Genomic DNA, 26,973 nt, shown 5'->3' on the forward strand with positions numbered 1-26,973 from the left:
TGGAACAGCACTGACAACTGCTGTCGTAGGCATCAACTGTGCCTTCCCTAGGTGGAAAGGCACCGGGTACACCTGTGTGCTGGCCAGGGCACAGAGGGGCTTGGCCCAAGTTGCCACCAGCTGAGTTCCACCCCCCACCCCACCCACCCCCCCCCCCCCGCCCCCAGCCCCGGCACACACTGTGCTGGCAGCTGTGCCTGCAGGGGAGGGTGGCAACAACACAAGCCCAGCCACTGCTGCCTCCCTCTGCACCTCTGGTCACTTAGCCAGGATCTTGCACAGAAAGAAGCACCGTGCCCCCTCCATGGAATCAGCCACCAGTGTGCAAATGGCTGCTGCTTATTTAGTCTCTGTACAGAGGAAATCATTAAAGGAGATGCCACCTATCAACCAAACATAGCGTCTTTTCAAAGTGTTTTTCCCTGTATCTAGACAGCAAAACACCTGCAGCGTGACTCCTGCTCTTAGAAACTGCTTCACACTGGGATTTTGTTGGAATGCTTCTTCTCCTTCCGTTTCCCAGCCTTAAGGTAGTATTTTTAGTGTGAGCTTTTATTTCCCGTTCCTAAAAATTTGTCTTGGGACACTTGTGCTCTGAGAAGACAAACTTTCCCTGGCCCTTGGAAACACATCTCCACCGGGCAGTTCCTTTAGAGGTTTGTATGCTTGGTGGTTAATGCTGAACAAGAGCTACTTGAGTAGACGTTAAAATAAAAAAAAGGCAATTCCCATGTATTCAACTCCAGTGTTTGTGAACAACCGTGCTAAGCTAGACATGGGCACCTGCCTTAGTGCAAACACTCCTGTGCGCTTTCAGCTTGGCCACATCTGGTATTTACAAGACATTCGGGCCGCGGTGAAGGCCGCTCTCCCCTCTCGTTCCTTTCTTCAACTCCATCACAAGCCTCGCCCCAGGGCAGGGGGCAGGCCCGGCAGGGGCACCCCCGGGCAGGCCTCCGTCGCTGCAGCCGGGGGTGCACGGAGGGCAAGGCCGCGTCCCCCCGCTGACGAGCGCGGAGCGGCGAAGGCCGCTGGGGACGCGGAGCTGCCATTTTCTCTGTCCGGTCAATGCCAACGGCACACAATGCCCCGCGCCGCCGCGCGCCCCCTCAGTGCCCTCCCGCCCCGGCCAGGCCTCCGGCTGCGCCCATTGGCCGGCACCACACCCGCAGCCCCGCCCTTCGGCCTCCTCCCTCCGCCCCGCCTCCTCTTCCGCGCTGACCAATCAAGCGCCTCGCTCCCTTCCTGAGCAAAGGGCAACGTGGCAGGCGTCCGGCGGCTCCCTCCGGCACCGCCCCCCGCCCGGCCGGAAGGTGCCTTTCCACCCCCACCCCCCCCCCCGTCCCAGCAGCCGTTGGTCGCGCCCGGGCAGCTGTAGCGGGCGGGCGGGGAGCGCGGCGCGGCGCGTACCACTGCGCGGCGGGAGCGGGGGGGGCGCGGGGGGCGCGGCCGGATGCAGGCGGCGCGGCGGGCGCTGTGGCCGGGCTGCGAGCGGCGGAGGATGAAGGTGCTGGTGGCGGCGGCGGCGCTGGGCGCTGCCCTCCTGCTCCTGCTGCCCGCCGCCTCCAGGGCCGACGAGCGCAAGAAGGGACCCAAGGTCACCGCCAAGGTCGGGGTGGGGCCCGGCGGCGGCCTGGGGGGAGGGGCGGCCGAGGTGGGGGGAGGCCTGAGGCTGGGAGGCCGGGCCTGGCTGGACTCGGGGGGGTTAGGCTCGGGGGGCTGGCCCGGGGGGGGCCGGCCGGTCCCGCTGCTGCCTCCCAACCGCCCCCCGCCCCCCCCCAAGGTGTTCTTCGACCTGCGGATCGGCGAGGAGGACGTGGGCCGCGTCGTCATCGGGCTCTTCGGCAAGACGGTGCCCAAGACGGTGGAGAACTTTGTGGCCTTGGCCACCGGGGAGGTGAGGGGCCAGCGGGTGCCTGGGCGGGCCTCAGCCGGCCCCCGGCGGGGTCCTGCCTGGCGCCCCGCGGGTCCTGCCTGGCGCCGTGCGGCCGAGCCGGCGGAGGGAGCGCTGGCCCGGCCCTCGGCCTCACTCGGGTTCCCCCTCCCCGCCCCCAGAAAGGATTCGGCTTCAAGGGCAGCAAGTTCCACCGTGTGATCAAGGACTTCATGATCCAGGGAGGAGACTTCACCCGCGGAGACGGCACTGGAGGTACCGTGGCCTGCGGCAGCCCGGGGATCCAGCTGCTGTCTTGAAGCACGACAGTGGCCATGCTGCCAGCCCACAGCCTGGCTGCTCTGGGGACCAATGTGCAGCTGGGGCACGGTGCCGTGGTGGGAGCGGTGGGCCCACAGCTCGCAGAGACCTGGCCTCGAAGCAGAGCCTGGTGCTGGGGAGGGATGGGCCCAGTGAGGCTTGGCTAGCTAGTACCTGAGTGTTACCCACGTTACTGTGCCCTCTGCCCCAGGAGGACCTGCAGCTCCTCACTAAGAAAACTCCTCTGCAGCAGCTGGTGCCTCTGCCTCGGATTCTGGCTGCCAGGACGCATTTGGCCTAGTAGCAGCAGAGTTCGGACGCTTCCACCAGCACTTAGCAAACATTAGTAGAGTTGATGGTGTTAGCATTTGGGCTTATAAGCATTTGGGCAGGTCTGCTCTTGCACAGCCTCCTGCTCCAGTCTCTTGGGGGCATAATCTTCCCCTTGCCGAGCTCATGAGGTGCTTTTAGCTCCTTCTGGTACCAAGTAGCTCATGGTTCCCTGCAGTGTTGTTAGTCCCTTTTCTAGATTTGCTCATTCACCCCACCCGGCCTGTGGGGAGACCTGCCATCATCACACACACCCCCCAACATATTTCCATGAGAACAATGTAGCCTTTTTTTTGTCTCCCATTAGGAAAAAGTATCTATGGGGACCGCTTTCCTGATGAGAACTTCAAGCTGAAGCACTACGGCCCTGGCTGGGTGAGCATGGCCAATGCTGGCAAGGACACCAACGGTTCCCAGTTCTTCATCACTACAGTGAAGACACCATGGCTGGATGGCAAGCACGTGGTGTTTGGCAAAGTGCTGGAGGGCATGGTAAGGGTGTGATGGGGTGGTAGAGGGGTGATCAGTTCCCAGGGGGAGAGTAGGCCCAGGCAGTTGCTGTCTAGGCAAGCTGGCTGGGAGCAGAGCATTGCGGAGAATGGGCTGGGAGGTGTCTTCTGGAACAGGGAATGTGCTAAGCTGGCACTGCCTGTGCCCAGCATTTCCCCACTCCCACACCTCTGCTTTTCCCAGGATGTGGTAAGGAAGGTGGAGAACACTAAGACAGACAGCCGTGACAAGCCCCTGAAAGATGTTGCCATTGCTGACTGTGGCACCATCGAGGTGGAGAAGCCATTTGCCATTGCCAAAGAGTAATCCACCCTCCCGGCTCCGTGACACAGCATGGGGCCCTGCGCTCTGCAGGGGACCCAGCTGCGAAGGGCTGCGGGCCTGGGGCTGCCTTGCTCCCTTCTCCACGCATTTCCCTGTCGTCCTGGGGCAGGTGAGCAGCAGCAGAGCCGCTGTGCCCCATGTCCCTGCTGCCTGGCCTCCCCCTTCACCCTGCCGCCTTCCAGCCACCCAGCAGGCAGGATGGGATGCTGGCTCCTCTTCCCATCACTTTTGTAAGAAGCACATGCACCAATAAATGTGACCAATGTGTTTTTTAAAGAGTTGCCTCTCTTCTCCTCCTGGAGTGGTGCAGATCACTTAGCACCCTTCAGCACTCTGGCCCCCTTGCTTCACATTTCACCAAGCTGAGCAGCACAGTGCTTGGCCCTGAATTTGATTTGCAGAATTACAAAGTACAGGGATCTTTTGCCAGTCAAGCCCAAGTGATTTATTGCACCAAAGCCCAGATGCCAAGGGTCTTCCAGCACAGTTCAGCATGCAAAGGCAGGAACCCCAGAGCACCAGGGCTTTCCCAACAAAGGCACCTTGGATAGTGGTAGGTGAGCAACGCTGGTCTGGAGAGCAGCTGTGGGTCCCACCACAGCCCCTGGCTTTTCCTGCCCCATCGCAGCGTGGAGGTGTTATTTTTGCCACAGGGATCCTTCCTGCTGCCTGGCTGGCCGCTCACCGCTGCAGCCCTGGGTGCTGGGTGGGGACTTGCGAGCCCAGCAGGCTGGGGGCTCGGGGTGCTGCATGCCTGGGGGTACAGCTCAGAGGGATGTAGAGGCCCTGCAGCACCCCACTGAGGACGGTGTTGGGGAGCGGGTCTGTGAGGAAAGGGGGGAGCTGGAGCAGTTTTGTTTCCCTCCCAGGTCCCGTTAAAGGAAAAGCATGTTTTGGGGGCCCAACAGAGCTTTTTCCCTTGGAGGGTTTGGGGTCCTGCACCCATGGTCCCACTCCTTACCGGTGCCCAGTGGCTGCGTGTAGGGATCAGTGCAGAAGCTGACGACGGGCCGCTGGGAGGGCAGGTGGCCAGTGCTGCCACAGGAGAGGAGATGTCAGTGCCCAGCAAAGGGTCTTGCTTTCACCCTGGGTGGCCCAGCTGTGCACCGGCCCCCTGCCCATCTGTGTCTTGGGGTGCTTAACATGTGTGAGGGGGGTGATCCCAGCACCATGTGGGATGAGCAGGGTGTCAGTAGAGCCCGAGGGCACTGCCTGCTGCTCAGCTACTCACGGGAGGCTGCTGGCCTTGGGGTCCTGCTGGCAGTGCCGCACCTTCAGGAAGTCCAGCACGTCCTGGGGCAGCTCCTCATTGTGGTACAGGACACCCTGCCATGTACCCAGGGGGGTCAGCACCCCAAAAAAAGCCCCAAAAGCCACAGCTGGATGGCTCCTTACCCGGATGTAAAGCTCCAGGCCCTGCCGGCGCTGCTCCAGCACTTTGGGCATCCAGTTGGGGACATGGCGGGTAGGGAAGTCGGGGACCTTGCAGGTCTTCTTGATCTAGGGTAGAGCATGGGGGGACATGATGGCAACATGGACCATGGAGGATGAGGCTGGGCCTCTCGGCTCCGAGGAGCTGGTGTCCACTCCCCATGTCCCCCCATGGTGCCGGTGGTCTCACCCGCTTGTGCAGCGCCTGGAACTCACTGTAGCGCTTCACCACGGTGTGCCGCCGGCCATTGCAGAGCACCTCCACCCTGAACACCTGCACCATGCATCAGCCACTGCAGCCTCCATCCTCCCAAGGGAGGCAGGGGCCTCCAGCTCACATCCCCCACCTGGGGAGGGCATTTGGGGACCTCCCCCCCAGCACTGTCCCGGACAGGCAGTGACCCCCTGACCTCTAGGGTAGCTAGGGACAAAACACACACACACCCCACACACCCCTGAGTGGGGCCACTCATACATGAAGCAGGCAGGGCCCATCATGACATGGAGCAAATGGGGACACCATGGGGCTGGCAGGGTCTACATACTATTCCCCCACCCCTCCCCCCAACACCACCCACCACCCCGGGTACAGGGACCCACCCCCCCCCCTTTTTTTTAAGGGCAGAAGGCTCGACCCTGCTCATGGTAGGAACCCGGGGGAGTGGCGGGGACCTCCACCCACCAGGGACAAAGGGGCACCAACCCACACCCCACCCAGACCCCGAGGGTGGGAGCCCACTCAGGGACACCCTCCCCACCTCTCCGCCATCCCCCACCCCACCCACCGGCCCCCGGCAGATGGGGGAGTCTGTGGCCCCTGGCACCGGTGAGGACACACACCCTGGAGGCAGCCGGGATTGAGACACAGAGACAGGCACCACGCACCCCACACACACACTCACACACCCCGCCCCCACCACACACCCCCACCCCCCACACACCCTCACACGCCCCCAACCCCCCCCCACACACTCACCCCCCCCCACACACACACTCACACCCCCCAACCCCCCCCCCCCCCACACACACTCACACCCCCCCACACACACCCCACACACACCCCCCTACTTCCCCCCAGGGGCCAGAGGGCCCCTCGGGCAGGGGCCCAGGGCAGGCAGAGACCCCCCCATTCCGCGGGACAAGCAGGGATGTTCCCCACCCCTGCTGGGGCCCCTGGGAGGAGGCAGGACCTCCAGCCCTTGGGGCACCTTGGGACCCACCCCTCACTCCACCCCAGCCCCCCCAGGGCAGATGGAGACACACCCCCCCCCCCCCCATCCCTGCCCAGGGGCCACCTTTCCCCAGGGCAGACAGGGCACCCAGAGGCAGAGCGGGACCCACCAAACCCCTGGGACCAGAAGCACCTCCAAGGGCAGAGAAGATACACACACACCCTTTCCAGGGCAGAGGGTCGTCCCCCCGTCCCCCCCCCCAACAGGGTCCTAAAGCAGTTGGGGGCCTCCAACCCCGGGCAGGTGGGGACTCCCCTGGGGACAGGCAGGGACCTCCAACCCCCTGGGAACACTGGGACGGATGGACACCGCCCCCCCCCCCAGGGCAGGCAAGGATCGCCATCCCCCAGGCGAGGGGGGGCACCCTGGGCAGGCAGGAGCCCGGGGACAGAGGGGACCCGCGGGACAGGGCCACCCCCTCTGTCAAGAGCAGAGGGTGCCCCTGGCAGGGACCCAGGGCAGGCAGAGACGTCCACCCCCTGGGGGCATGTGGGGGGACCCCCCCGGGCACACTTGGGGACCTCCGGCCCCTGGGGCAGAAGGATGCACCCCTCCCCGCGGCAGGTGGGGTCCCTGGGAGAACTTGGGGACCTCCGAGACCCAGGGCAGGTGGGGGCATCCCGCGGCAGGCAGGGACCCCCCAACCACGGGGACCAGAGAGGAACCCCCTTCAAAGGGTCTGTGCCCCCCCTCCGGCAGGGACCTCCGCTCCCGGGGCATGTGGGGTCCCCCGGCGACAATCGGGGACCTGCAACCTCCGGGACAGAGCGACACATGCACACACACACACCCGCCATGCACCCTCCCCGGGCAGGCGGGGGGCACTCCCTATCCCACCCCGCCCCCCCCCCAGCCGCCCCTCACCGTGTGCGCCTTCTCGGGGCTGCGCGCCGCCGGCTGCGGCTCCGCGGCGGGGATGGAGACGGCGATCATGGCCCGCGGCTGCCGGGGGGCGCGGGGGGGCCGCCGGGCTTCGCGCCGCTGTAACGTCCCGCCGGCTGCGGCACCGGGGCAGCCACGGCCCCTGGCCACCCACGGGGGTGACACAGGGGACCCCGAAGCCAGCCCGCGGGCACCCCAAGGAAAGGTCCTGCAGCGCCCGGTACAGCCCGCTGGGGGCGGGGGGGGGCCACAGCCCGGAGGTGCCGTAGGGATCCGGCGCTGCAGGGACAAGGGGAAAGGGAAGTGGGAAGTCAGCACGAGCTGCTTTTCCTTTTTTGACGGCAGCAGAAGGGGTGCCGGGTTTGATGACACCCAGCTCCCCGGGGGGACTCGAAGGCTCAAACCTTGGCCACAGGGGAAAAGGAGCACCACAGCCCGCCAAGGCCAGCTGCTGGCTCTTGGGGGGGCTGGTCCCCCCACAAACCCCACCGAGGGGGGCCACTGCACAGCCCCGCTGAGCTCAGATCCTAAAAACAGCTCGTGCTGAAAGCCAAGGCTTAATCAGGAGCCAGGACAGGTGGCCGGGACAGTGCCCAAGGTCACCCACGTCCCCGTCACAACACAGCAGGTGCCACTGCCCTCGCATCAGCGGGATGCGGCCGTTAGCCCTCCCCGCCCCAAGCACAGATGGAGCCTGTTTGCCCTGATAGAAGTTTTATTACAGAATTTAATGGCACTGCAGGAGTAAGATAGTCATTAGAGCCCTAAAACCCAGCCTGAAAAATATACATTTTACATACATCATTAACCCCCTGCTGCAGGTCTGGTCTTAAAGCAGGAAACTAGTTTCTCTTCAGTAAGAAAATATATGTTGCTAAATGAAAAATATACAGTTAGAAGAGTTACTGGCTTGCAAGCTGCTTGTCTGGGGTTAAACCTCTACCAGCTCCAGAGTGTTTAACTAGGGTTCATTCACGTGTAAAAGAGGAAGAGGTATAGTGTATATAAAAAAAAAAAAAAAAAAAAAGGCAAAGTTCAGGTTCGCTCATTTGCTCTGTCCCATTACGAAATGGCCTTGGCCTCGGGTAGGAATGCTTCCCAGTACTTCACCAGCTGCGGAGAGGAGAGAGGGAGTCAGGAGCCTGCAGGCACTTTGCCAGCACAGGCCAAGCCCAGAGTGAGTGGACAAGCATTTATTTTGAGGGAGCAGAAGCTCCTCCACAGGGGCACAGACACCCCAAGGAGGCATCAAGGGGGATGCAACACATATTTTGCCCTGCTCCAGCCCACGGGTCCACCCCTTGCCACACCTGGGGAGTGGGACGAACCCACAGGGGGGGCCATGCTTGATGGGGGCATGAGCTCGCAGGGCTGAGCTTCAGGAAGCAAAACCACAGCAGGGGCCGTGGCTACTCACCTGCTGCTGAGAGTTCAACAACATCTCAAGGTATTTAGTGACATGGTTTCTGAAGTCCTTCGATTTCTCTTTCTGCAAGAGATAGGCACCACAGTGAGTACAAGGATGAACAAACCAGAAAAACTCTCCAGCTTTTGAGGGGGCAGGGAGGAAAAATCACCAGGATTTTCCTGTTCTCTCCTCCACAGAGAGACCAGCACAAGAACCCAAGATGCTGAGGATGAAGCTCATCTCTGGCCATAGCCTGATGGCTCAGAGGATCTTTGCCCACCCACCTTCATTTTTAAAGATGTTAAATTCTTCTCTGGGAAGAAGCCAAAAGACATCTGTTCTGCCCACGGTAGCGATGCCCCAACTCACAGGTGTCCAGACTTACAAACATGGCCAGCCACTGTACTGGGAGCAGGGTCAGGAGCCAAGGTGACCCTTAGGTAGCCCAGCCTGGTGTTCCCAGCCAAGACAGATTTATGCCAACCAGCTGGAGGGTTGCACACCGAGGGCTGGGCCAAACGTACCTCAAAGCGTATCACTTCCTTGCGGATGACGGCAGAAATCCGTTCAAAGTCCCTTTCATACTGTGTCACACGAGACTCCCACTGCAGAGAGAGGAAGCGTGTTGTTTCCAGGGGAGGGGAGGCGAAGAAGCTCTCACTCCCCTATCCAAACAGTTTCACAACCACAACTGTTCAAGCGAGAGGTGCTGCTGGAGCAAAGGTTGGCATTTCTGGTCCTCACCGCCACAGCAAGCTGCATCCCCTGCTTGCTGCAAGCTCAGCAAGGAAGCCACTGGAGGTGGGACCACAAGCAGCCCCTCCTGCAGCTTCTGTGTCTTCCTGTGGGGCTTGCTCAAGGCTGACTTATCCCTTGATGCAAGCTTCACAATAGATACCTGTCCCTTCAGCTCAGAAGGCCCTCTTCTCAAAAGGTCCCCTTCCTACCGCTCAGCAGCAGAGCGCAGAGAGAAGGAGCTGAGCAGAGACCCCAGCCTTCCTCATTCCCTACCTCCGAGATCTCCTCTTTGGCCTGCTGCAGCTTGTCAGGTTTGTTGGCCCAGAGCAGCCTGGCCTCCATCTCCCTCTTCTTCTGCAGCATGGTCTGGGCATCCTGCCACCGCTGCCAGGTCTTCATGCGCTGGTCAAAGGCTCCCTGAAAGGAAGGAGCAGACTGAGCTCTGCTCTGCCTCTGCTACCACAACAGCAGCAGCGGGCAGCTGCAAGTAGCTCTGCTGGCAGTGACAACCACGCCTTTGGCAAGGGGGGCACCTGCTAACAGCAGAGCTGCTTCATTGGTCAGGTCCTGAACCCATCTCAGTGTAACCAAACCCAAGCCTGACCATGGACTGCCCTGCTAGTGAAGAAGCCCAAGTACAACAGCAACCAGCTCATGCTTCAGGAGCAGCTTTGGGGCCTCCCTCCGTGCAGGGCTGGCAGCACAGGATTTGCCCACCTGCTCTAGGGTTTGGCAGGAGAGAGTTATTGGAAAAGCTTCAGCTACATGCACAGCTCACTGCAAGCCTGGACAGGCCTGAGGCCACCTACTGAACTGACAGCATCCCAAGCACATCCAGCCCACCCCCAAGCACTGCTGCCTGTCCGCTTCAGTCCTGCTGCTGAGAGTGGCCAGTGCAAGGAGCTGCCTTCGCCTGTCTCACACCGGATCTCCAGCAGCAGCTCCCAGGCATCTGCCAGGAGGTCAGATTGTCTTAGCCGGCCTGCAATTCACCAGCCCAAGCAAGGAAGACCCCATTAGGCTTCTGAATGCACCCAGCCAAATTGTGGGGAAGAGTCTGAAAAGCAGAAAGCTGTGTCTGATAGCCTGGTCAGAAGGACAGAACAGCCAAGAGGCAAGACTAGCTAAGGCTCCTTACCAGAAGATAAGACTTAGTACCTCCAGCACTACCAAAGATCTTGGTCCTGCTCTGGAGCACCCACCACACTTCCCAGTAGAGGGGGGCTTGTGCCTACTCACTAGGCTGCATCCTGGCCTCCGCAGCCTTCAGAAACAACTGCTCAGAGGCAGCACATGTTTGGGACAGGAATGAGCCAGCTTGCCAGACTTGCAGCTCACTTGGGACTTGTTTCTTTCAGCCTCCAGCAAGGAGGCCAGTGCACCAGGCAGGCTGCATGGACTTGAAGACTCAAGCTCTCCCCCAGCAGGCGCTTGGCAGATCTATTTGCAGCACCAGATCAGAGGTTATCAACAGCTCACCACCTCTGCAGCAGCCACAGCCTTCACCTCTGGAAGATGTAGAGCCATGAACTTGCTCTACATCTCCCCTAGAGAACAGCAGCACAGCCAGGCCTTACCTACCCTGCTCTCCCAATCTAAGCACTCCAACACATGCACAACTGGACAAGTTTGCCCTCTTGCCTGGAGAGGTCAGAGGCATGCCATGCCCCGTGCTTCAATCTAGAAGACTAGCTGCCCTCCTAGCACACCTAAGCCTAAAGATCAGTACTAGGACCAGCAGCATAGCCTAGAGCTTGCCCCAAAGGAGTGCTTACCCTTACAACTGAGAGAAGGCGGATGTAATCTCCCAGGAGCTCGGCCAGAAGGAAGAAGTCATTGTTAGCCTGTTCCTGGTGCAGCTGTTCAATCTTCTCTTCCACCTCAGCCAGCTGGGACAGCGCCCGGGACAGGGCTGTGTTGTCCTCCGAGCTCCCCAGCATGGCCAGGCTCTTTGCAAACTGGGCTGTATTCAATGCTAGCTCTGGTGAACAGAATAAGAGAGTCAGCCGATGGGCCTCGCTACACCAGGTGCTCTGCAAGTAAAGCCCCAGCCGCTAATTTTCTGTAGCCCCAGGAGATGTCAGCTGGAAGAACCAGCACTGTCTTGGTCAGAGCTGGCAGCTTCTGCAGCACAGCAGGAGGAGGGCTAGGCAACTCCAGCCAGGGAGGAGCGGGGAAGCAGCAGAGGAGGAAGAGAGGCACAGCTTTGCAGAAGTCAGCCAAAACACGCAGAGGAAGAAAAATATCCCCGCTCCCTGCCAGAGGACAGCTTGGAATTAGTAATAAGATCAGCTCTGCTCAGGTTTGCTACAGCAGCCTCCATCCAGCAGGACACTGGTTCACTTCAACATTGTCATCCTAAACTTGCAGGGCTGGACAGAAGAGGTGGGATTACCATTTTACTTCTGTCTCCCATAATGAAGAGGCTGAGTCCTTTACAGTAAGGAAGCACTATCTTATCTTCTCAGAGGTGCCCCTAGGACACCCGCACACTGGTAACCTCCAGTCAGGCACCGCACAAGGCTCAAATGTTAGAGGCCAAGCTACACGGCAAGCGGTACCAAGCTTGTTACCTTTCCTGTGGTTCACTAGCGTTTCAACGACAGCGTGCAACTTCCGTAGCCGCTGGTCCTCACACTCCACCTCCTGCAGCTTCTCCTCGAACCACTGAAATGGGTAAAGCCAGAGCTGATTCCCACAGATGGTATCACTGCAGGAGCACAGGGCTTTCCTCGCATCTCGCACCCAAAGCCTGAGCTGGGGAGGGTACGCAGCTCTGGAGCGAGGACGAGAATAGCCCAGAGGTGTCCTAATACTTACTATGTCCGATTCGTTCATCTTGATGGTCATTTTACTGACAGCATCCGTAGCTTTGTTAAACATCTTCAGTATTCCTGCTCCACTCAGGGTCTGGGTGCCTACTGCTCTCGGTAGCTATAAAGCAAGAGAAAAAGTTTGCTTTACCAGGAGGTAAGAGCAGCTTAGCGAGCAGCCACCACAGTGGCGTCATTCTCCCCTGGAGTTCCCTTAACAGGCAAGGTTTCCCTGCACACAGCAACACGTACACCACAGCTACCGGCAAAGAATTAGCTAGACACCACCTGAGCAGCTGCATAGCCTGTACAGTATTTCCAATAATGGGACCAGAGTGGTTTTCAAACAAATGAGCAGTTCCTAAACCTTACACTGTATCTGGGGTCTGCCCGTTCTGCTTGGCCAAGGTAACACAGATCTGTAAGAACCTGCCATGCTACAGGAATCCCTGAACCGAGGGCTGTCCAAGCTGCCACCAGTCACATGGGCACGTACAAGTGTCTCAGAGCACTCCAAAAGCCAGCAGCAGTTTGTACTGCTGGGGGACACAGAGTAGTGTGGTGCTCTGACACTGGGAAATACCCTACACCAGCCACAACTATTTTCCAGACAGAGCTGCATGTGCAGCAATGTGGGATGTTTCCATGCCTGCTCCTACACCAGAGCCCGCCAGCACAGCATTAGCACTGGAATCACTCAGGGTAGGGTTTCCCCAGGGCTCAGCTTCTTGAAGAATGACTTCTCCACATCAGGTGTGCAGCTGGACAAGGTCACGCTCTCCTCGGAGGAGCAGGGACCACATCAGGCACATGTTTCAGTACAGAGCCAGCTCTTCCTCGACATCTGAGCATCAGGGCAAGCCAGCACGGGACTCCCCCTCAGCTCTCAACAGCAGGCTGCACTCCTGTCATGGACTTCAGAAAACAGACTACACGTGTTCTCAACGTGTGCCCCCACCACGATGCTAGGCCAGAGCTCTTTACAAGCACACAGTGCTTAGACAAGCAGTGACACAGGAGAAAGTTCTGTTGTATTGAGATGGCACGGCAAGGTTTTGGTAGGGGCAGGCGGGGCTACAGGGGGGACTTCTGCAAGAAACAGCCAGAAGCTCCCCTTATCTCCAGCAGAGCCAATACCAGCTGGCTCCAAGATGGACCCAACACTAGCCAAGGCTGAGCCTGTCAGCCATGATGGTAACACCTCTGAGATAACGTATTTAAGAAGGGGAAAAAGTTACTGTGCAACAGCAATTGCAGCCAGAGAGAGGAGTGAGAATATGCAAGAGAAACAACTCTGCAGATGCCAAGGTCAGTGAAGTACATGGAGGACCATCTCCCATGAGAGGGACCCAATGCTGGAGCAGGGGAAGAGGTGAGGAGTCCTCCCACTGAGGAGGAAGGAGCAAGAGACAACAAGTGATGAACTGACCCAACCGCAGCCCCCATTCCCCATCCCCCTGCACAGCTGGCAGGGAGGAGGCAGAAAATTCAGGAGTAAAGTTAAGCCTGGAATAACCAAGGGATAGAGGGAAAGGTGTTATAAGATTTGGTTTTATTTTCTCACTACCCTACTCTGATTTGATTGGCAATAAATTAAATTAATTTTCCCCAAGTTGAGTCTGTTTTGCCCAAGACAGTAATTGCTGAGTGATCTCCGTGTTCTTATCTTGATCTATGAGCCTTTCTTTTTATTTTCTCTCCTCTGTCGAGTGGTTTTGGTGGGCACCTGACATCCAGCCAGGGTCAACCCACCACATCTGTTCTCATCATCACTGGTTAAGAGCTCTTACAGGGTTCTTGCTACTTCTGGCTGAGCTTTGAAGCACCATGCCTCATTAACCAGTTGTGTACCCTTTCCTTCTGCACTTCCAAGGTACCTGTAGCTACATTATCCCACACTACTGACCTCCTCCTTTTCCAAGAACTCCCTGACGTCTGGGTCTTGCAGCATTGTTGGATGGCTGACAACTCTCCGTAGGTACCTGTGGAGAACACACCAGGTGTTACTTTGGCTGTAGCAAACCTGGCTCTGAGCTATCACACTGAGCTGCAACACACTTGTTATTTACTCTGAAGTGGCAGCTGGGTAGCTGGAAGTCAGGCCCAACGAGCTGTTCTCACTCACCCACGCAGAGTCCTCCCTCTCTGTGGGCTTCAGTGAGACCAGCCTGCCAGACCAGACCCACCAACCTCTTGATTAACACTTGCTAGAGCAAGAGTTACTTGATATGCCATGTGATCAAGATCCAGCCTTACATCCTTAACAACAACACTTCAACAGATCTTTCAGAGGCTGAAGCTGGAGGGGATCAGCATCCTCGTGCCAATTACAAAAGTCAACACAGGCAGCACAGCAAAGGCCACCTATGGCTGTGGAGTTAGGGTGCAAGTTAGAGATCAAGTTATTTCTCACCTGATCTGCGCTGTTTGTACAATTACTTAACATCTATTTTGGGGCTCCTGAGACAGCTCACTTTTCTCCCTGCCTTCTCAGTGGAGTTTGGCCAGATTTGGACCAAACACCAACAGAGGCTTTTGAAGCAGGAGATTGTTTTACAGAGTCAAAGCAACTCTCTGCAGTTGCAACTCTTTAGTGGCCTCCAGGTTTGCTGCAAACCCAGAAGCAGACTGCTTTTCTCATGTAGGGAGGAGAGTGCAGCCAATCTGGCCTTTCAGAGGCCCCTTGCTTGGTTCAGACACAAGGGGATAGCTGTTGGGGTCTGTACCTCTCTAGAGCAGCCCGTCTTTTTTCTAGGAACTCTGCAGAGGAGGAGTCTTCTTTCCCAACTTTCACTTTGGTCATTCCTAGCACAGAATGAAGATGCAATTAATGAGCTGCTTCAAACTCAACACACAAGGTAGCATGGTTTGTTACAAAGTACAGACTACCAGGGTGACAGCAGAGGAGAGGCGTTTTACAACAGGAATTAGACTTTGCATCAGCAAGAGCTATTCTGGAATTTAAAATCTGCTTATACCTAACATCTAGCAGAAGTCGACATCCAGAAAAGAGAAAAAGCAACAACAGGCAAGACTGGAATAGTTACAGGCCTGGACTCAAGTGAACAGCAATTCAGCGACAGTGCAGAGGATAAGGTTTCATTCTACCATCAAGCAGGTGTAGAAGTATCACCGAACGCAAACAAGGCTTTAAGCCCAGAGCCCCAAGTATGGAACCAGAGTTTTTGACTGTGCCACAGAACCCAGATTATTTTCCACACCTGCTTCCCAAGGCTGCTCTGCAGCTTCCCTCTCAGCTTTGAGACTGCAGGCAGGCCTCTCCTTCGGGCACAAAGCTCAGCATCAGAAGGACCAGTTCTAGTGCTCTGCACCTCCACCACTTACCTATGAGGCTCTTTTCGGGTGGTGGAGGAACGATGAACCCATTTTGGGCATGCTTCTCCGACAGCTTCTCATAGAGACCCAGAAAGTCACTGAACCTCCTTTTCACTGAAAACTGCTTGCTCCTGAACATGGGCATGCTTGTCTGGGGGAGGAGATGAGACTCTGATCAGGCCCACACAGGGAAGCTTGCCCCAGCACGCACAGCCTTACTAACTCTATCTGCTGTCACTTCTGGGGATGAAGTAGGACAGCTTGAGCTCTGCAAGATACAAGGAATGAACAGAGCGAGCTTTGGTCTAGGTTTTCAGCAATGTACCTCCTAACAGTTCTCCTTGGGACCAAGTAGCAGTACTAATAACACTAAATAACAGAGCAGCTGTTACTTCAGCCTAGGTTGCCTGATAAGCCCTGCCTATTGCCTAATCCCATCATCCCTGCTCCACCCAGGAACAGGGACTGCTGTCAGGTCACACTTTATCACTTTGACTACAGGGCCCAGCAGTGGCTTTTGACTGTGTTGGCAGAGCAGGAGTGGAGGCTAACAAGTCCCTAGTCCCCTTCGCATACCATCAGCTTCAGACCACAAGATGCCTGTAGTCCAACAGCTGCTGTACAGACAGCTAGGAACAACTTTTTGCAGAGCTCAGAGCAGCATCCCAAAGCTCCAAGCAGGGCATTAGCTGCAGAAGGCTCAATTTCTTGTGACTAGCCCAGGAGAGCAGGTCCTGACACGAAACTAGTTACAGCAGCAGCTCTTCAGCTAGAGCTGAGTTCAGGTCAGCTTAACCTGATGCTACTGTCAGCACAGAACCTTTAGCAATGGCCCCAGTGTCTGGGGCTCTCCCTAACAAATATCCTTCCTGCTGCTCACTCCAGCACGGAGCATCGGTATCAGTCAGGACAGCAAAGATGTAACTGACTGGGAAAAAAAAAAGAAAAAAAGAAAAAAAAAAAGACAGTCTCAAATGGATTCAAAAACCTATTTCTCAGCTAGGCTCATCCTTTGATCTGCAGGGGTGGATTAGAACTCCTGAATCCATGTAACAAGGCATTCAGACCTCCTGTCTATGTAGGTCATCACTGGCTTGGCTAAGAACAGACAGTCCAGCTGCCTTCAAACATGGAAAAATAATGGCACCCCATCTCAGGAGCAACAAGTTAGACATACCTGTGTTGACACTTTGTAGGCTACATACGCATTCATGCCATCACCTGTGGAAAATAAACAAGGCATTAGTATCACAAGATCAGCACTTTCCACTATCACCTGAATGTGAAGCATAAGGCTCCTGCAATCTCCTGGCTTCTGCCTGCCTCAGTGGTTCTCATCTTCAGCCTGACAGAGCCCCAGATCTCCACACAGAACCACAGGCAGCATCTCACTGTGGGACCTTGGACCCCTGCCCACCTAGGCATTTCCCCAACCTGACTGCTTAGCCCTCCTTTTACTTCCTAAGGCAGCCAATGCTGACAATCAGGCGCTTGTTACACTGACAGCATTTGGGCTGACTCCATGCATCTGCTCAGCACGCAACAATTGGGTGGCTGTACAGCACATGAAGCAGTCTATTCAGAGTATGCAAGTCAGAAGGCCCCTGGCTGCATGTGGTTGGATTCTGAAACATGACAGGCAGTTTTCTCCAGCAAACACAGAAATCCCCTTGTTTACCTGGTAGTTCAACTGAAGGGCAGCCTCAGAAGTCCAATCTACCCCTAACAGACCTCCAATTTACAAGTCAGTGCACCTCCCAGCTCCAGAGATCACAACCCATGGAGTGAGAGCAAGCTGCCACTCGTGAGCCACCCTGATGTTACCTTGGGTTCTGTGCACCCTAGAGACTGCCACATAGCTGGCCAAGTTCCACTGACCCTCACTTCCAAGAGAGAAACCCTCTTGCTTCTCAGTTTGAAGTCAGAGGTGCTTCCCTGGCAAGCATAGCTGCTAGGGAAGGTGCCAGAGCATGGAATAATACAGTTTTAGGTTAAGGCAGTTTTGCCTCCCTCTTGCCAGCTGCACACAGGACAGCGATGCCTGGAGGTCAAGCCAAGCTGGTCACCACAGTTCCAAGCAACAAACTCTGCTACTGCAAGCATCACATTTCACCCTCCCAAAAAGCTTGCTCCTGGCTCACTGCCTTTGAGGTCCTTCACTTTCCAGAACCTGCTCCCGCATCACCTGTTTGCAACCTAGGATTTTGCTTTGTGTAGCTTCAATTCTTCTTGATGTTGAAAGAAGCCTTGAAGATGTTACTCCAGGATCAAGTCTGCACTTGCGGAGACAGCTTGAAAGCTGGGGCTATGGCACATGGAGGTCATAGTTGCATTCAGTCCTATTGTAAAGCCTAGCTTGTCTAACTGTGCTTCACTGTGCAGCAGGACAGGACATTAACTCACCAACTTTCTCTGGATCACTCACTCCTACAGTCAGCTCAAATTTGTCTTCCTGTTCCTCTTCTTCCAGCTGCTTGGAGTAAGCACACAAGTACAGCAAGTTAAAACTAGAAAGCAAGGCTTCAAACCACCCTAAACCATGAAGTTCCATACATTACAGTGAGCTTTTCACACTGCCAGGGCATCTTTGGCACTTCAGTCTGGCCAAGGTCATTCTGTAAATCCCTCAAGGTTTTCACTTGTGTCCAGACTACATGTTCCAAGGATCCCAAACTGGATTTGTCTTTACTACACCACTATCTGCACAGACTGATGTACAAACTGCTCAGCCCCAAGATGAAACTCTGCAGAGGCTAGGCTCAGCTCTGCACAAGATAGCTCCCTTTGAGCTCTTTTATGTCACGATTTCAGTCCTCATCTGAACCAGCATAAGATACTGAACCTATACAGAAGCTAAGTTGTAGTGTATAGGCACATGGGGATGGAGCACCAGGATAGCAAGAAGCAGACCCAGTCTGGACAGGTCTTTTTGTCATACCCTGCTTTGCGAAAGGCCAGTGGGTGACAGACCACAGAGGCTTCAGGGTTGCTTAGCAAGCATTGCAGTGCCTCGTTAATGGAATTATGTTAAAGGACTGGGTGAAGCACAGCTGAGACCAGCCCCAAATGACCTTTGGTCTGTGAACATGAAGGCAACAGCTTATCAGCTCACTGATCAGCCCAGCATCCTGCCCTAGCTCTGCATTGCTCCTTCACTTAAGCCAGTCTGAATTCAGCCTAAGACACTGCTCCTGATGGCACTGCAGAGTCCACCCTCATGAGCTCAGGAGTGTTTGGGGAGCGCTTCCCTTGTCTCCAAAATGATTTCAGTCTCTCTAAAGGAGAAACCCCAGATTTAGGCCAAGTACAACCTGATTAACTGGGCTTGGCAACCAGACTACAAGTTCCACTTCAGGGCCCTGCGCTCTCATGTCACCCAGGAGACTGTTTCTTTGAAAAACATGGACAAGAGCAGCTACACCACTTGCCTCATCTGCAGCAATACAGCATGCTAAAGCTCCAAGTCAGAGCTCAGACCTTCAGGACCAGATCAGCTGCTTGCTACTTCAGCTTCAGAGGCAGTCTACACCACCACACAAACAAGAATGCCATCAGGCTGACCTGAACCCCACTTTAGTGGTATCAGTCCCAGACTGATGGCCCGATACACAAGCCAGGGCATCCAATATGGCAATTACATTAATTGCATCATTTAAGATGCATGTTTACAACTAAGTAAACAGACAGGTTCCTGCCAATTACAGTCTGAAACCAGCAGGGCAAGTAGGAAAGCTCAGAGCAATTCTCACCTCCTCATAGCTCTTTGGAGGGTTTCTAGAAGAAGAGCTTGCAGCTACTTCTAATGAGGGAGCAGGATTGGATGCTTTGGCCAGTTCCTTCTTCTGGTTGTTTTGCGTGCTGTCTAGAGACAATTCTACAGTGGCATCTGTCAAGAGAAGTTTGCAAGGGTCAGCCTCTCTACTTGGGTTCCTAGAAAGGTAATTTCAGTATTCTCAGAGAGGTTCATGGGATCTAGGGAGTAACAATAATCTTAATTAGCAAAAAACTTCCATAGGGAGGACACCTGTAAGCACTGGGAAGAGCAAGACTTAATGCATCTTCACTGGAGTAAGAAACTGCTGGAGAATACAAAGTTAATCCAGTTAACTTCTTATTCTAGAAGGAGCCAAGCATCACCTCCTTGCTGCGTGCGGGAGGAGCTGCGCACTAGAACAGCTACAGCTGAGCTGGATTTTTACACAGCACATAGGCCAGCCTGGAAGGCAGGATCCTTCCCAGTACGCTTCTCCACCCAGAGGAAGTAAAAATTTCCATCTGCTAGCAGATGTCTCCAGAACTAACTCTCAGATGCCTCTGCCAGAGGTGTCCCACCATGCCAGGGCTGGGGAAGGTCTGACCCTCCTCATTTTCCCCTGCTGAGGAGTGTTAGGTTTCCTGTTCCTTGGGAACAGCCACATCTCTGTCAGAGATGCTTCCTCCACCTGCACAGAGGGAGGAGAAGGTAGAGAACAAAAGCCTGTTAACTCTAAGAGGACACTCACCACCTTACAGTTTAAGGCAACAAAACTAAAGCAAACCCCATTTTAATGCTCTTCAGCTTCCAAACAGTTAATCCTGCCACATGATTATATTAGAGACCTGGAGGAGGCTACTCTGACCTTCCCCAAAACACCACCAGTGCTTCCAGAGCATGCTGGAACATGAGTTTGAGATAAGAACCTGTGATAGTCCAGAAATATCCTTGACCTGCATGTTATGCTTAAAAACAGATCACTCCAGCCTTAAAGTTCAGAAGCTCCAGCAAACACCCAGTAGATACACACTCACCTGCAAATAAGTCCTGATCATCTTGCTCTACATGAACCCCATTCTCTTTGGAGGTGCTGCTCACAGGGAGAAGAGATTCCCTTTTAGGTGCTGTGGGCCTGCTCTGTAAGAGAATCAAAACCACATTTTAAATGACAATAAGACATCGTTTACACTGAGGAATGGAGGCTGGGGGACCAAACAGCTCACCTTCCTAGCTGCTGCGACACAGGGTCACTACTCTGAGCAGCATGGCTGGAGGATATCACAGGGCTTCCCTTCCACCCACCCTTGAGTGTTACAATCTCTGCCAGCCAGGCTGTAGTGAGGCATCTGAGCCGTTAGGGACACGAAATGTCACATGAAACTTCAAAGGCAGTTTTGATCCTGATTTTTAGCAGAAGAGGAGCAGCTAGCAGGTCACTGGTACACGCCAGCCCACAGACCAAGCACCACAGCCCCAGTCCTTCCACGACAGGTGTCAGGAGCAGCAGGCAAAGTACGCATAAGTGCTCCTGCTCACACACCCATAACACACCCAGCTGTGCCATTTCCAGGTAGTGCCTCACACACCAGCACTCACACTGCAACAAGGCAGGCAGGCAGCACTAGAGACCCTCTTGCACTTAACCGTAGGAGCCAGCCACGCAGCCAACAGGAGAACCCTTGGGAAAGCAGAGTTGTCACCACTGGTGGCAGAGACCCACAGCAATTTGCTTGCGTGAAGGCAAGGCACTGGGCACCACAGGAGCCTTGTCAGCAGCTGAACTTGTGCTAGCAATTTGGTTGCCACCACAAGCCCAGCAGCCCTTCCCCAGAGGGCTGGTTAGGGCCTGCCTGGAGGCAGCTGGGCCAGGCTTTGGTGCAGCAGCTCACTTCCAAATGGTGCCAGAGGAGCTCACGGACTCTGTGGTCCCGGCACTGCTGGGAGACAGCTTCATGGAGCCGCACTGGACTGTCCCAGCTACTGGGAGCAGGCGTGGGGACAAGGTGAAAGCCCATCTGAGAGCTTGTATGCCAACCAGCCCACCACACCAGAAGGCAGAGTTATTTCTTCATTCCTGCTGCAGGCAAGAGCTATGGACGCTGGCATCACAAATCATCCCTCATTTTGCAGGCAGACAAGCAAGTACAAGTTATTCCAAGCAAGAATCAGACAGCAAGCACTATTCTTTAACATCCTAGCAGAGAACAGAACAGGTCTTTGACGGCCAGTAAATGAAGCTCTATTAGCAGCGACTCTGAACCACCACTGTCTTCAGCAAGGAAACATCATCGGTTCCCATTGTTCCTGAAGGAGCAGCTGCCCTTTGAGGTGGGCTCAAGTCCTTGGGTACATCAACCACCAGTACTGTCTGATGAAGAGTTCTCCCATATTTTAGGATGTTTCCGGGAGGAGAAAGCTGGGACCACTCCCAGCTTGGATCACGACAGTTAGAGGCATGAGCTATGTTTGCTAGTGATGGAGAATGGGGAGCAGAGAGACCCATGCCAAACAGCACACCCAGACCTGTCCCAGGGCCCTTCAGACTGACACCCAAGCCAACAAGAGCGCTACTGCCACAGGGACCTCTTCCAGCCAGCAGCTGAGCCAACAAGAGGACTACTACCACCTACATTTGAGACATCTGTAGCAGGTCTCATTCAGATCCTCTGCTTCTGCAGGAGGTCTTCAAACTGGAAGAAACGTTGTTCTACATGGACAAGGGAAGGTGGTCTCTAAAGTTTCCCTAATGAGTCTCCCAGCTCTCAAATGCAGAAAAGGGCTATCTGCTTTTCTACTGTGACCAGTTCTCAGTTTGCATTAAATGTAGTTTCTAAGACTATAAAAGTAACACACCCTCTTCCTACTTCTCCATCTGCTACCACAGAAGAGCCACAGTTTCTTTTAGATCAGCCCATGACACAACACCCGCCCTCTCAGAGGCCTGACAGCACACTGACCATAACGTGTGCAGGCAGAAGCTCCCTGGGTCCCCCCACGAAAGCCTGACACCTACCACGGGGAAGCAGACCTTGCATCAGAAGAGCTAGCCTTTGAGGGCATCCCTAGAGAGGGCTGTGGTCACATAAAGATACAGCTTTTGTCACCAGGCAGATGATGTGCAGCTGCACCTATACTGTGTCTAACCCAACTGCTTCTTCACTGGCTACTGTAAGACAGCTAAGTGCTGTCAAGCCACCTGAACTGGCTGGCAGCCGGGTGGATCTGCCTCACCAGCCCAACTCCCCTGCTTCACAGAAAGTGTTTTGCTCACGCTCAAGGGCACACACACAAGCAAAGCCACCGGTTTGCACAGAAGAGCCAAGTATTAGTTATGACAGTTGCCTCAACAACAACATAAGCACCTGATAAGCTGCTTTAGCTTAACAAACTCCAGTTTCAGCAAAGGGACACTTTATTTGCTTGAAAGCCCATGGCAGCTAGCACTTGGCTGTTTTGGTAGGCTGCCTCTACCACAAAGCAATGAGCTACCTACTACATCTTCCAGTTCTTCAACTAAGAAAGGTCCCAAGAAGATCAAGACCATCACCACATCCTGGTGCCAGCCAGAGGTACCAGCATCCTCCTCTTGCAAAACCTGGGTTGCATTTTTCTGCGTTATTTCCAAAATATATGACCCTGCTGGTGTGTTTTGCCCAGAACAGCGTGAATGTTTCATCCTCACAAGCTCACAAAGGACAGAATCTACCCACATCTCCCCAAATCTGCCTTGTTCGCTGCTGCTAAGGCATGAGCAGAAGATAGCCTGCTGCTGAGCAAGCACAGCTCAAGAACACCAGAGCAGCACCAAGCCAGAAGCCCCACCAGAAGCAGGCCAGAGACAACTCCAGCTTTGTGCCAGTGGCCAGAGAACCTTAGCCAGGCCAGATCCACTCCCAGCAGCTGGCAGGTTTGCATGTGCATGGCCATGGTCTGCTCCAGGCCTCCCCGAGCCCTGCCCAAGGAAAACATCAGGGCTGGGAAACTGCAGACAGGTGAAGGTTTCTGGAGAGATTCCTGCCACAGACACCAACTCCTCTTGCCCTGCCAGCAGGAGCAGGCGGCTGGAAAAAGCCTGGGTGAGGCAGGCAGAGGCTACAGTGTCAGTCCTTGCAGGGAACAACATGACCAGCCTCAGCTTGCAGAGCTTAGGAAATCAGCCCTAGTACCTGCAGTGTTCAAGCAACCAATGTGCTGGAGGAGCCACCTCCTGCTGCCCCTCACTCAGCGCAGATGCCAAACCCAAGAACTTGAGGCCAGCAGCTGGCTGGGGATGGATTCAGCTTGGAAAAGTACCAGCCAGTCTTTTAACTCTGTTTGCTGGTCACTGTCTGGGATCAAACACTGGCACAGCTGGCATGATTTAATGCCAACAGCCTTCAACAACCAAGGATTTATGCACAGGAGACTTAGGAACAAGAAAAGGGGCTAAAGCCCTTCACCACTCATGCCTCCACCTTCAGCAGGGAATCTGTGCAGCACCAGCGATCTGGTTTGCTGAACAAGTACAGCCAAACCTTCCTAGACCCTCCTGCAGCCAGTTGTGCCAGTACAAAGCAAGGGAGCCATCAAGGCATTGGTGAGCCTGCTCTTCATGAACAGGGGATAGTGGACACCTCCTGTCATCTCACCCCCACTGCATGCAGGGTTTCATCCCCCAATACCAAACTGAAGGCAGCAAGCACCACATCAGCCACACCAGCACCCTCTGGATGTTGAGGGGACAAGAGCCGATGCTGGGGGAAGGAAGACAGGGCTCTTCCCCGTGAAGTCTCACAAGCTGCACAGCAAAGACGCTAAGCCTGTGGCTGTCACTGGGTTTCAGACTAGCGAGGAAACCTGCTCACGAGTTACTCTGACCCCGATCTGGGGGGCATATCGAGAAGCGGGCAGCTGCCCCCAGTGCTGTGCCCGAGCCACACAGGGACACCTTCACACGGACAGGCTCCTTCAAGACACTTGGGTTCTGCAAGAATTAGCAGGTTATAACCTCGGGGAACCAGGGGGCAGCCTGGCCTAAGCCGCTTCACAGCCCCACGGCCAAGCCGGTTGCCTGTGACCAGCCCCCTGCCTCCCGGACAACCCCGGGCCCCCAGCCCTGCCCCCCTCAGCCACCCACGGCGCTCGAAGTGCTCTCGGGGCCGGAGGAGATGCTGGGCTCCCTGCAGAACAAAAGCCCAGCGGCCTTGTCCCCCGCCTCTTTTATTGTGGGGCGTTTCCCCCTTTTTTAACCAAACCCAGAGGATGCCACACCGCTCGCCTGCGGGCAGCGGGCAACCCCTCCCTCAGAGCCCAGCCGGGCCGGGCCTGCCCCGCGGCACTGCCCCCCGACCCCGCCCACACTCACGGTGCCGGTGAAAATGTCCTCGCCCTCCGTGTCGCTGTCGGCCGCCCCCGGCGCGTCGCTGTCGCCGCCATGGGGCTCGGGAAAGGGCGGGGGAAGGCGCTCAGCGGGGGAGGGGGAGCGGGAGCCGCAGGCGCCGCCCGACGCCATGTCCGTGCTGCCGCCGCCGCTTCCGCCTGCGACCGCCGCGCCGGAAACCGGCGCCGCCGCCTTAACCAGCCGGGGCGGGGCCGGAGGGGCGGGCAGCCTTCGGATTGGACTGTACCTTCGCCTGCCCCGCCCTCCCCCACCAGCGGAATCCAATGAACGCCACAGTGTTCTTCCGCTGGCAGGCGTCTCTCCGTCCCCATGGAAACGGCCACGAGCCTGGGCGGGTGGGGGGGGCCGTGGCCCGCCGGGCCGTACCATTGCACCGGCGGAGGGGGAGAGTGTGTGTCCCGGGGGCAGCGGGCCAGCCCAGGGCTGGGGGCGCTGAGGGGGCCCCTGCGTGTGGCGGGCGGCAGGGCCGGCATCCCCCGGGCTGGCACCCCGCGTCCCTCAGCGCCCGGCCGGCAGGGCCAGGGTCCCTCCTGTGCCCCACCAGCTGTGCTCTCCTCAATGCCTCAGCCGAGGCAACGGCCATCCCCTCCGTGCGCCAAGCCAGCCGGCTGCGGCCTCCTCAGGTGAGGAAACCCAACGCCCCAGGTGAGGTGGCCACCAACCCCTCAGTGCCCTCACCCAGACGCCCCGGTGCCTGTGATGTCCCAGCTGAGGTTGGCCACAGTCCTCCCTGCGCCCCAGCCTCCCTCCTGGGATGCCTGAACTCAGGCAGCCTGGTCCTCCCTCAGTGCCCCAACAAAACGGCTGTGGTGGCCTCAGCACCTGAAGCCGGACAGCCATGGCCACCTCTGCAGCTGCGGGGCCCCAGAAGCAGCCCGAGAGGTGATGCTGCCACAAACCACCTCGGTCCCTCCTTACCCCCACCTTTGCCTCCCCCCGTAAACATGCTATAGTAAGCCTTGTGTAAGCCCAAAATACCCTTCCCTGCATTCCACACCCACAAAACACCCCAGGATGAACCCCCACCCCCCAGGCAGTGGCTACCCTGGGCCCAGCCGCTTATGCATGGTGATGGGTGGCCGTGACCCCACGCGGCTGGTGGTTCGGACAGTGCTGGGAGGAGCCGGGCAGGGCAGTAGGTAGAGCAGAGCCAGGTGTGACACCCTGGACTTCCATCAACTTTAAGTTTCACAAGGCAACAAACCAAACAGGGTCCCAGACCTGCCAGACACGCCTCAGCTGAATTAATTCACCAGGTGGTGCCCCAGAGAGAGGGTCTCTTTCCCCACATGGGAAGGGCTGAGACAAACTGCTGGGTGGTGCAGGTCCCTCCACTATGGGACAGTAACCAAAAGAGATGGATTTTCCTTCTTTCACCTTAGCTGTTTCCTGCAATAAGGCAGCAAAAGCCAGCCGAGACCTCCAGCCCTTCGACATCAGAGCACTTGTTTTGTACATGGCTGCAATCACACAGCGCTTTCTTCCTTCATCCAGGCTCTCAGGTGAGGAGCACTCGTGCTAGGTCTGCACTCCGCTCCGTTGCCAGCTGAAAACATAACATTGCTTATCCTTATCTTGAAGGACTCCATGTCCTCCTCTCTTCCTGCAAATCAGTAAGCAGCTGCTGGTTCCCTTCTGTCTGAAATCATCCCTAGGGTTTGTAGTGGCTAGTTCCATCCTTTTGCTGGCAGGGGGGTCACCATGCAGGTATCCTCCCAGATTGCCTCAGTGGGTTTGAAACTACAGGTTTCACCCTGATGATAACCTGCCAGTGTCACACTTTTGACATGATGTAGCTGTCTCAAAGACCTTTCCAACAATAAAGTGCAAAGAGCAAGCGGAGAAGGCTTTGAACCACATTTGGCAAACCTGATTTTGAGAACAGAGAAAAAGCTGAGCCTGAAAACACCAACATGAGCAAAGGAGGCATCAGGATGACAAAAGCAGCTGCCAGAATGATCCAGAGCTCCTTCCAGCTAGACCTTGCACCCTTTTAGGTGACTGACAGCCTGCACCCCACCTCTAGCACAAAGGGCAGGGGTCCTCCCAGGTCCTGCATCACATCTGTGGCATCTCATTTCTGTACAGCTGTATTCAGGCATCTTGGCTGGTCCTCTGAAGCGTGTTTCAGAAGCTGACACATGAGTTTTGTTAAACAGCAGAGATAAATCCCACCCAACCACTCAGACATACCAGTCACATCCTTATTTTCTGCAGGTTCTCATTGTGCATTAGTTTGGCCTCAAGGGTGTCAGTTTAAAGGAAGTTTCATCTGCTCTCATCTACATGGGGCTGGAGCTTGGGCACATGATAGCTACCAGCCTGAGGAAGAGACAATTTTCTGGCACAAGCCTTGTTTGAATGTACCGCAAGCTTTGGGCATCAAGTTCAGACCTCTGGATGGACTTAGGTGGCCTAGGCTCAGATGTCCCTTAGGATTAGGGGAAATCCCACCACAGAGCCAGGCAGGAGCCACAAAGATTTCTACAATGAGACCAGACATTGCACTCTGGCACCCACCTCAGCCCTAATAATGCAGAAGTGAGGGTCAGCTTGTGGTAGTCATGGTCAGTTAAAATTCCCCAAGAAAGATTCTTCAAGGTACTCCCATCACAACCATTTCTACAAGCCTTTAGACTAA

The 26,973-nt window shown here is 55.9% G+C and overlaps 3 protein-coding genes across 7 annotated transcripts; 1 reads left to right on the forward strand and 2 right to left on the reverse strand.

Moving 5' to 3' along the window:
• Positions 1 to 1,330: 1,330 nt before the first annotated feature.
• On the forward strand, positions 1,331 to 3,634 carry PPIB (peptidylprolyl isomerase B). Its single transcript, XM_055717452.1, has 5 exons — positions 1,331 to 1,609; positions 1,784 to 1,897; positions 2,056 to 2,149; positions 2,832 to 3,016; positions 3,218 to 3,634. The coding sequence occupies exons 1-5, from the start codon at positions 1,454 to 1,456 to the stop codon at positions 3,338 to 3,340; spliced, it is 672 nt and encodes a 223-aa protein (XP_055573427.1). The 5' UTR covers positions 1,331 to 1,453; the 3' UTR covers positions 3,341 to 3,634.
• Positions 3,635 to 3,761: 127 nt separating this feature from the next.
• Positions 3,762 to 7,546, reverse strand: SNX22 (sorting nexin 22). Of its 4 annotated transcripts, none has more exons than XM_055717455.1 (6): positions 6,886 to 7,546; positions 4,980 to 5,063; positions 4,754 to 4,858; positions 4,590 to 4,684; positions 4,320 to 4,393; positions 3,762 to 4,182 (listed from the first exon to the last, which is right to left on the reverse strand). In XM_055717455.1, exons 1-6 carry the CDS (start codon positions 6,952 to 6,954, stop codon positions 4,040 to 4,042), a joined length of 570 nt encoding a protein of 189 aa, XP_055573430.1. In that variant the 5' UTR covers positions 6,955 to 7,546; the 3' UTR covers positions 3,762 to 4,039. The 4 variants fall into 4 exon arrangements, with proteins under 4 accessions (XP_055573430.1, XP_055573432.1, XP_055573428.1 ...); XM_055717457.1 differs by having other exon boundaries at positions 4,590 to 4,858; positions 6,886 to 7,182; positions 7,308 to 7,416; XM_055717453.1 differs by having other exon boundaries at positions 3,762 to 4,112; positions 4,590 to 4,858; positions 6,886 to 7,466.
• A 54-nt stretch (positions 7,547 to 7,600) lies between these two features.
• On the reverse strand, positions 7,601 to 24,491 carry SNX1 (sorting nexin 1). 2 transcript variants are annotated; one of them, XM_055717444.1, is made up of 15 exons: positions 24,297 to 24,491; positions 19,987 to 20,089; positions 18,948 to 19,084; positions 17,602 to 17,668; positions 16,376 to 16,419; positions 15,208 to 15,349; positions 14,589 to 14,667; positions 13,769 to 13,844; positions 11,870 to 11,983; positions 11,623 to 11,716; positions 10,825 to 11,030; positions 9,323 to 9,466; positions 8,836 to 8,916; positions 8,321 to 8,392; positions 7,601 to 8,016 (listed from the first exon to the last, which is right to left on the reverse strand). In XM_055717444.1, exons 1-15 carry the CDS (start codon positions 24,441 to 24,443, stop codon positions 7,966 to 7,968), a joined length of 1,557 nt encoding a protein of 518 aa, XP_055573419.1. In that variant the 5' UTR covers positions 24,444 to 24,491; the 3' UTR covers positions 7,601 to 7,965. The 2 variants fall into 2 exon arrangements, with proteins under 2 accessions (XP_055573419.1, XP_055573418.1); XM_055717443.1 differs by having other exon boundaries at positions 17,602 to 17,671.
• Between the last annotated feature and the right edge of the window lie 2,482 nt (positions 24,492 to 26,973).

The sequence above is a fragment of the Falco cherrug genome, chromosome 7, assembly GCF_023634085.1.
Source record: "Falco cherrug isolate bFalChe1 chromosome 7, bFalChe1.pri, whole genome shotgun sequence".
Classification (NCBI taxonomy): domain Eukaryota; kingdom Metazoa; phylum Chordata; class Aves; order Falconiformes; family Falconidae; genus Falco; species Falco cherrug.